The following is a 9,676-nucleotide window of genomic DNA, read 5'->3' as shown; positions in this document are numbered from 1 at the left end:
TTTTTGTGAAAATGAATTTACTTCTCTATGGCAAATACCTAGGAGTGAAATGGTGAGTGGAAGGTCATGTGAGAATTAGGCTTTAGTAGATCCTGACAGTTTTCTACATTCTCACTAGCACCCTGTGAAAGTTCCAGTGACTCTTAATTCTTGCCATACCTGGTACTGTCAGTCTTTTCTCAGCTATCGGAGATTTGGGGGATGGGAAAGAGCAAGGACAGTAAGTAGAGCAAACTCCGTAAGCCTGCTCCAGCTTTCCAGTCTCCCTAAGCCCTTAACACAATTAAATCTTTCTCCACAATTTTCCAAAGAGGTTCAGGCATTTCGTTTTCATTTAGTATAAAGCTATCAAAGGGTCCGTGTCTGAGACAAACTCAGCGCTAAAGTCATCACAGGTTTAACTTCAGTCAAAAAGCCCAATGAAGAGAAACCAGTCAATCCAGAGGGAGGCTTTAACATGACATAAGGTTGATACTGTATGTGATAATTACATCATAAGTAATTACGTCAGAACACTTATAGAGCACTTCCTGTATACCCGGAAGTGGGGAAGCAGGCCCGAATGAGGGTGCGGCATGCAAATTTTAAGGGGGCACCAAACACCGAACAAAGCAAAAAAGCAAAAAACTCGTGAGACTTCCCTGGCAGTTCAGTGGTTAAGAATCTGCCTTGCAATGTAGGGAACATGGGTTCCATCCCTGGTCTGGGAAGATTCCACATGCAGTGGAGCAACAAAGCCCAAGAGCCACAACTACTGAGGCTGAGTGCTGCAACTACTGAACCCCATGCACCTGGAGCCTGTGCTCCACAACGCGAAGCCACTGCACTGAGAAATACGCATAACGAAGAGTAGCCCCTGCTCTCCACAACTAAAGCCCACTCATAGCAGCGAAGACCCAGCAGAGCCAGAAATAAAAAATAATTTTTTTAATCTTAAAAAACTGAGTCATCAAGATAAATAATATTTGAATGCATTACTTTAAAATCAAAATTAATGTTTAAAATCTCGCTAAAATATCTGATGAGCAAAATGTCAAAATTTTAAGTAAAGACAGGGTCAGTAACAGTGCTACGTCAAGCCATATTGGCACCTGAGGCAAAAGGAAACGTTCAGAACTACTGATCCTGTCTTTTTAAAAAAATAATAATAATAATTTTATTTACTTATTTATTATTGACTGTGCTGGGTCTGCGTTGCTGTGTGGGCAACGTAGTTGTGGCAAGTGGGGACTACTCTCTGGTAGTGATGAGAGGGCTTCTCGTTTCGTTGGCTTCTCTTGATGCGGAACACAGGCTCTAGAGCTCGCAGGCTTCAGTAGTTGCAGCATGTGGGCTCAGTAGTCATGGCTCTGGGGCTCCAGAACACCAGAGCACAGGCTCAATAGTCATGGCACTCAGGCTTAGTTGCTATGCAGGATCTTTGCAGATTAGGGATTGAACCTGTGTCTCCTGCAATGAAAGGTGGATACTTTACCACTGAGCCAGCAGGGAAGCCTGTCTTTATTTGGATTTTTTTTTTTTTTTTGCATTACTTTTGATTTTTTAAAAATTGCATGTAAAAAACACATAAAACGTATTTATATTTAATTTGTGTGTATTAGCATATCCATTGTTCATATCTATTGTCATGTGGTTGACCTGAGCTCCAGATAGAGTTAATCTCGGTCCCAAAGTCACACTGCTGGCAGGAATTCAAGTCAAAGCCAGGTCTCTTTATTAGACTTAGCCAAAACCTCTTTCTCACAAAGAGTTGGGCACAACTTAGCGATGGAACAACAGAACCTCTATAGGTGGAGATAGAAGCCAAAGCCAGGTAAATTGGAAGCCTGGAGAAAACCAGTTCCTGGGGAAAGAAGAGGAGCTCCAGGAAAGCAGGTGAGAGGTAACCTTGGAGGTATTAGATTATCTGAGATGATGCTGGAGAAGGAGGAGACTGGAGCCAGTTGAGTCCAGTAAAGAAGTCTCGGAAAACAAAGGGGAAAAAAACAAACAGGGCATTCACCATCTATGCAGCCAGGGGGAGCTTGTACTATTCAAAACAAGCAACAAGAAAGCCACAAGAAACAAAAAAATCCCACAAACATTAAATCCAGAAAAGATTAGAGCCAGCTAAAGTACATCCACCACCCAAGATGAAAAAATGTTCACATTTGTCATATTGGCCTGATTCATTTCAGAATTATTTTAAGATAGAAAAGATTTTTAAACACCCACCCAAATGGCTAAAAAGGAAAAGACTCACAGTACCAAGGTTGGAGGAGAGGCTGTGGAGGAACCAGAAGTGAGAAGACCACTTCAGAAAATGATCTGGCAGTTTGTAATAAGGTTAACTAGGGAACCTCAACCCCAACAATCTTGACATCTGAGCCGGATCCTTCTTTGCAGTTGGAGCCATCCCGTGCCTTGTAGGATGTTTAGGAGCATTCTTGACCTCTCGATGCCAGTAACACCCTGCCTCAATGTCTTCAAACCAAAAATGCCTCCAGACATTGCTAATGTCCACCCTCACCCCCCCAAGACAGAAAAAATAATCTCAGATCAGATCCATTGGGTTGAACAGGCACCGATGTCATGACTAAGCAGTCCTCAGAACAATCAATGAAACATAAAAAAATTGTTTGACATGTACACATTGTTAATATTTAATTTTTGGCTGCACTGGGTCTTCATTGCTGCACGCAGACTTTCTCTAGTTGCAGCAAGTGGGGGCTCCTCTCCAGTTGCTGTGTGCAGGCTTCTCATTGCGGTGGTTTCTCTTGTTTCTGAGCACAGGCTCTAGATGTGCAGGCTTCAGTAGCTGCAGCACAGGAGCTACTGATGAATAGACCATTAGTTGTGTCTTTCCTGTCTTAGAACGTGCAGGCTTCAGTAACTGTGGCTTGTGGGCTCTAGAGCATGGGCTCAGTAGTTAAGGCACAGTTGCTGTTTGGCATGCGGAATCTTCCCAGACCAGATTGAACCCCTGTCCCCTGCACTGGCAAGTGAACTCTTATCCATTGCACCACCAGGGAAGTCCAAGGAAACATTTTTTTTGGCGGGGGGGGCCACAAAAAGATATGAACGGGACTTCCCTGGTGGTTCAGTGGTTAAGACTCCACGCTTCCAATGCAGGGGGTGTGGGCTTGATCCCTGGTCTAGGAAATAAGTCCCCACATGCTGCATGGTGTGGTCAAAAAGTTATCTTTATACATAACAGCTCCAAACTGGAAACAGCCCAAGTGTCCATCAACAAATGAATGAGGAAGGAAACTGTGGTCCATTCATACCATGGAATACCACTAGAAATAAAAAGGAATGAATGATTCATAGCCACAACATGATGGATAAATATTAAAAACATCACGTTCTTTGCAAACATACACTGTACACTGTGTATGTTGGATTGTACACTTTTTTTTGATTGTACACTTTAAAAGGGTGAATTGCACAGTAACAGAAAACAAAATAAATATTAAGTGAAAGAATCCAGACATTTGGGGACTTCCCTGGTGGTCCAGTGGTTAAGACTTCGTCTTCCAATGCAGGGATTGTGAGTTCAATCCCTGCTCTGGGGGGCGCTAAGAGCCCACATGTTTGTGGCCAAAAAGCCAAAACATAAAAACAGAAACAATATTGTAACAAATTCAATAAAGACTTTAAAAATAGTCCATATAAAAAAAAAACTTAAAGAAAAAAGGAGTCCAGCCATTTTTAAAAATCATAAAATGATTCCATGGAGTATGAAGCTCAAGGACAGCTAAAGTTAATTTACATAGTATCTACATGAGGAGCTTGCCAGGGAAAGAGCACAAGTAAAACTTACACCACAGGGGAGTGGCCTGAGCAGAGGCCACAGGGGTAGGTGCATATATACAAATTCATGTTGCTGAACACCAAAAGATCTGTGTACTTTACCATATGTAACTTGCGCCTCAATCAAAATAAACAATTTAAAGTAAAAGACATAACATTATTTTTAAAGTGGAAGTCATTTCTGTTCACATCCCCAACTCCATTCCCCTCCCCCACTACAGAAACAGCCTCAATAAAAATAACTGAACAATCACTGCAGCCCTATTCCGTGCTTTTGGAGAAGGAAATGGCTACCCACTCCAGTATTCTTGCCTGAAAAATCCCATGAACAGAGGAGCCTGGCGGACCACAGTCCATGGAGATGCCAAGAGTCAGACACAACTGAGCAGCTGAGCGTGCACACACATTCTGTGCTTTATGAGAATTAATTCATTTAAGCTTCCCAGCAACCCTATGAGGTTGATGGCACTATGATCATCCCTTTTTACAGATGAAGAAACCAAGGCACAGAGCAGTGAAGAAACTTTCCCCAGGACTTCCCTGGTGGCTGAGTGGCTAAGACTCCATGCTTCCAATTCAGGGTGCCTGGGCTCAATCCCTGGTCAGGGAATCCCATATGCCACAACTAAGACCTGGTACAGCCAAATAAATTCATTAAATAAATAAAAAGAATTAAAAAAAAAAGAAACTTTCCCAGGGTCTCACCGTCCATGTGCAGTGGTGTCAGAATTTGGACCCAGATGGCTTCCCAGGTGGCACCATTGGTAAAGAATATGCCTGCCAGTGCAGGAGACATGAGAGATGTGAGTGCAATCCCTGGGTAGGGAAGATCCCCTGGAGAAGAAAATAGCAACCCACTCCAGTATTCTGGCCTGGAGAATCCCATGGACAGAGGGGCCTGGCGGGCTACAGTCCATAGGGTCACAAAAAGTCGGACGCAACTGAAGCAACTTAGCACGCTTAGCCAGGATGCTTAGCACGCTTAGCAAACCTTAGCCAGGATGCCAGGCATACTGCCTACTATTCTGAACTGCTCCATAAACTTGATACATAATATCCCTTTCTGGATTTTTTTTTTTTTTTTGTATTTGATATAAATAATAGCAAACTATATCATTTTTTAACCTTGCTTCTTTATCCCCTCTGGTCACATGATGTTTTCCAGTTTAGCCTTGCTGATACATGTAGTTCTTCTGGTGGCAAATGAATCTACTCCCATTTCTTTTCTCAGGCCTCCTCCCCTCCCCCGCTGGTGAAGACTTGCTTTGCAAAGAGCCTTATCTTTTGAGAAATAATCCTTATTCAGTTCCTCCCCTGCTAAGAATCTACCAGTGGTTCCCACAGTCCTCAGGGTCAGATCTGAATTCCACTCCCACTATGGGCAACATCTGGAGTGTTTTCTCTACTCCAGGTTCACAAGCAAAAAAAAAAAAAACCCAAACAAACTCCAGCCATGCTTTCGTAATACCTGGTTTGTTCATCTTTTCATCCAACAGCTGTTTTTTGAGTACCTTCTGTGTGCTAATCCCTGTTCTAGGAGCAAGAGTAGTCATGTACAGATGTGAAAGTTGGACCATAAAGAAGGCTGAGTGCCAAAGAATTAATGATTTTGAACCGTGGTGCTGGAGAACTCTTGAGAGTCCCTGGACAGCAAGGAGATCAAACCAGTCAATCCTAAAGGAAATCAATCCTGACTATTCATCGGAAGGACTGATGCTGAAGCTGAAGCTCCAATGCTTTGGCCATCTGATGGGAAGAACCATCTCACTGGAAAAGACCCTGAAGCTGGGAAAGATTGAAGGCAGGAGGAGAAGGGGACAACAGAGAATGAGATGATCGGATGGCATCACTAACTCAATGGACATGAGTTTGAACACACTCCAGGAGATGGTGAACGACAGGGAAGCCTGGGGTACTGCAGTCCATGGGTTCACAAAGAGTCAGTCACACTTAGGGACTGAATAACAACAAAGAGCCAGAGACCCAGCAGTGAACAAGACAAAAATCCCTGTCCTATTTTGTTGTTGTTTAGTATCTAGGTTGTGTCCGACTCTTTGTGACCCCATGGACGGTAGCCGCCAGGCTCCCCTGTCCATAGCATTCTCCAGTTAAGAATACTGGAGTGGGTTGCCATTTCCTCTTCCAGAGGATCTTCCTGACCCAGGGATCAAACCCATGTCTCCTGCTTGGCAGGTGGAATCATTGAGCCACTAGGGAAGCCCCTCCTGCCCTCTGGGAACTGACATCTTCCTGGTAAAGTCCGACAAGAAAGAAAATAGTCGTCAAATTTATTAAAATTTGCAAGGATGAAACAAGTATGTGAAGGGTGGAGTTTGGTAGAGATGGGGTGGGCCTTGTTCTGGGTGGAGATGCAGTCAGGGAAGACTTCCTTAAGAGGGTGACATTTAGACAAAGATGGAGACGAAGTGAGAAAGAGAGAATGCCAAGATGAGAAGGAAAAACATTGCAGGCAGTGAGAACAGCCAGTGCAAAGGCCCTGAGGTGAGAATCAGCATGGGTGAGGAGGCTATGCAGCCAGAGTGGAATGAGTGAGGGGATGTGGGTGGGAGACGAGGGCAGAGGAAGAAGGATATACCAGGTTCTACCTCACCCCCCTCTGGGCCTTTTTGCTTCCACTGTTCCTTCCACCACACACACCTTTCTTCTCTATCTATTTGGCAATTTCCTAATTTGTCCCTTAGTGCCAGCCTTTCTGCCTCCTCTACAATGAGGCAGCTGTCCTCCCAAGGCATTCACTGGCTGGGTTACCTTTCTCCTGACAGCTCACACGCAGTGCATTTACTCCTTCCACAAAGATTGAGTGAGATTAGGCCAGTTACTGGGAAATTTCAGAGAGGAGTGATACTTAAAGAAAACAGGGGCTTCCCTAGTGGTCCAGCAGTTAAGACTTCACCTTCCAATGCAGGGGGTTGTAGGTATCATCGGGCAGCTAAGATCCCACATGCCTGGTGGCCAAAAAACAAAACATAAAACAGAAGCAGTATTGTAACAAATTCAATAAAAACTTTAAAAATGGTCCACATTAAAAAAAAAAAAAGGAGAGCCATGGGCCAGAGATGACAGGATATGGAGGTGCTCTGGGAAGATCTCTCAGAAGAGATGACATACAAACAGAGACCTAAATGATCAGAAGAGGCCAGACTTGGTGAGATGTGAGGGAAGGGCATTACAGACTGGGGAATAGCCAGTGCAAAGGCCCTGTGGTTGGAAGTAAGGTGAGAATATTTGAGGAACAGAGAGAAAGCCAGTTTTGTTAGATGGGGGTGAGGGAAGTGGAGGGGGATGTGGCTGGACAGGTGGGCAGAGGCTGGACTGGACTACCTTGTAGGCCAGATGAGGAGTGGTGTTTTTCCTAAGAGCTCCAGAGTGCCAGAGACAGGTTTTCCAGCAGGCAGAGGTGGGGGGTGGTGGGGGTGATTTAGGGCTTCCAAGGCCCTGGAGAGGACTGGAAAGAGGCCAGAGGAGGCACAGGGAGGTGTTGGTGCAGTTATCATATTTGGCTGAGTTTATACAATAAGTCCTTGGTGTCCCTATTTCAAGCCCAGAGTGAAATTTTGTTTCCAGTGCTACCGAAGTCCCCAGTGGGTACCGATAAATATTCACTGAGTAAATGAATGCCGGAAGGTTGGAGTGAGACGTTGGCAGGGTTCCCCAGCTCTATCCAGGGAAGCAGCCTGGAAACCTGGCAGGCAGCAGAGGGCCCTTCCCTGGATAAGGTGGTGGACTGGCTCTCAGCCTTGCTTGGCCCCATCATCCCCATCTGTAAAATGGGTGGGCTGGAGAATTAGAGGAAGACGCAACAAGGACCATAAACATCCTGACTTTATAATTGGTGCTAAGTCGCTTCAGTCATGTCTGATTCTTCATGACCTTGTGGACTGTAGTCCCCTCTCCCCACTCCTCTGTCCCTGGGATTCTCCAGGCAAGCATGCTGGAATGGGTGGCCATGCCCTCCTCCAGGGGATCTTTCCGACCCAGGCATGGAGCCTGTGTCTCTTGTGTCTCCTGCATTGACATTCTCACTAGCACCACCTGGGAAGCTCATTGAGGGTGAGGGGCCTGAGTTTCCTCATATTTAAATCAAAAGCAAAAGAGCTGGCTCAAAGGTTTCTTTAATTCAATGAATAAATATTTGAGGAACTGCCAGGAAACAGGTGTGGCTGCAAAGAGTGAGTAAGGGGAAGAGGTGGGAGAAGAGGAGAGAAGGAAGGTGAAGGGCCTTGTGGGTTGCCGGTAGGACTTTGGCTTTTACTCTGAGGAAGGTGGGAGTCAAAGGTGGTTCTAGGCAGAAGTGGGACATTACCTGGCTTAGACATTCCTAGACATCCCTGGGTTGTTGTGGGGAAGAGAGACTATGAGGTCAAGGGAGGAACCCAGGGACCTGACAGGAGGCGATTGCACTGGTCCAGGTGAACGATGATGAAGATGGACCCGGTGGAGACCGTGGAGGGGGGAAGTGGATGGATTCTAGATTGGTATAATTTCTCCTCCTTCTCTTCCCCTCTGTTAACCACCACCACCACCACTACTACTCCCCAGCCCCAAAGAGTCGCCCAAAGGGAAGAAGAAAACACCCCGCCCCGATCTCTGGGACCGCGTATACCATGCAAAGCTGCGGGTAACCAAGGTAGCCTCCGGCGCTCTGGCGGGTCCCCGGAGGGCGCCAAGGCGGAGGAGCGCTCTCTGCCCCGCGCCCAAGGGACCGCAGCTTGGTTCAGTCACCGGGTTTGAAAGGGAGTGCCCGGTCTGCCACCAGCCAGGCTACATGCTCCAGGGACTCCGGAGACCCTGGAGAAGCTCCTCAGAGGTCTCCACCTTCTGCCTCCGACCAGGCACGAGTCTGCACGGTGGAGCGCCACCTGCACGCAGCAGCTCCAAAGAAGAGGCGTGTCCCCATTTAACGGAGGCGAAAACTGAGGATCAGACGCTGCAGGGCCCACAGCGAGTCCGTGACGGATTTAGGGTTCAAATCCCTTTACACAACAACGGCAAAACACTAAAAATCACAGCAGCTAACCTTTGTCCAGCGCTTACTGCGTTCACAGCACTTGGCATGCATTGTCTTATTTCATTTTGTCAACATGTCCAAGGGGTGGGTAGGTCAATCCTTCTCTCTCTCTCTCTTTTTTTTTTTTAACAGATAAAGGGCTGTTAGGTTTTGGGGACTCCCCCAAGGCATAGGGTGCTGTAATTTGAACACAAGTCTGCTCACAGCTTGTCTCCAGCCTGTGGGGGAAGTGCCGGTGCCCTTGAATGACAGTCCGTTCCAAGAAAGCCCAAACTTGCAAACACAGGGAGAAAATGAGTTGTTTTTGTTGTTTTGAGAGGAGGTCCCGGGAGGCCCAAAGGCCTCCACCGCCCCCCGCTTTAACGCGGCTCCCTCTTTTCCTTTGGGATCCCTCGCGCTCAATCGGGGGACCCGTGGGAAAAGGGAGAATTCCGAAAAAAAGAAAGGCGAGCGAAGCCGACCGCGCAGTTTCCCCTCCGGCGGGCGTTGCACAGCGGCTAGGACCCCGCAGCCCCGGGGGCCGCCGGGAGCCCCGCCCCCCGGCCCCTCCGGGAGCCCCGCCCCCGGCCCCGCCCCCTCCCCGGGCGCCGACCTCGGCAATCACGTGACCGGGCCCGGCGGCCGCTGGGGCCGGAGGGCGCGGCGCGCGGACTCGGCGGCCAGGCCAGGCCAGGCGCGGCCCGAGCCGAGCAGGCCGGAGCCGGCCCTGCGCCTTGGGGGGGGCGTCGCGCCGCGCCCGCCCCCCTCCCCGCCCCGCGCGGGGCGCACGCGCGCTCCTCTCACCGCCCCTCCCTCCGCGCGGGGACCCCTGGCGGGCTGAGTGTGGACATGGCCAGCGACGCTGTGCAGGTAGGC

The 9,676-nt window shown here is 47.9% G+C and overlaps 1 protein-coding gene across 1 annotated transcript in view; it reads left to right on the top strand.

The window, feature by feature from the left end:
- Positions 1 to 9,428: 9,428 nt before the first annotated feature.
- The window catches only part of PKN1 (protein kinase N1), a 28,558-nt gene continuing 28,310 nt past the window's right edge, over positions 9,429 to 9,676 (top strand). Inside the window, exon 1 of the mRNA XM_043911211.1 lies at positions 9,429 to 9,670. Within this exon, the coding sequence (XP_043767146.1) occupies positions 9,650 to 9,670 (21 nt within the window). The 5' untranslated portion in view covers positions 9,429 to 9,649. The remainder of the gene's footprint in view (positions 9,671 to 9,676) is intronic.

The sequence above is a fragment of the Cervus elaphus genome, chromosome 9 (genome assembly GCF_910594005.1).
Source record: "Cervus elaphus chromosome 9, mCerEla1.1, whole genome shotgun sequence".
Classification (NCBI taxonomy): domain Eukaryota; kingdom Metazoa; phylum Chordata; class Mammalia; order Artiodactyla; family Cervidae; genus Cervus; species Cervus elaphus.
This window is presented reverse-complemented; position numbering and strand designations above follow the sequence as displayed.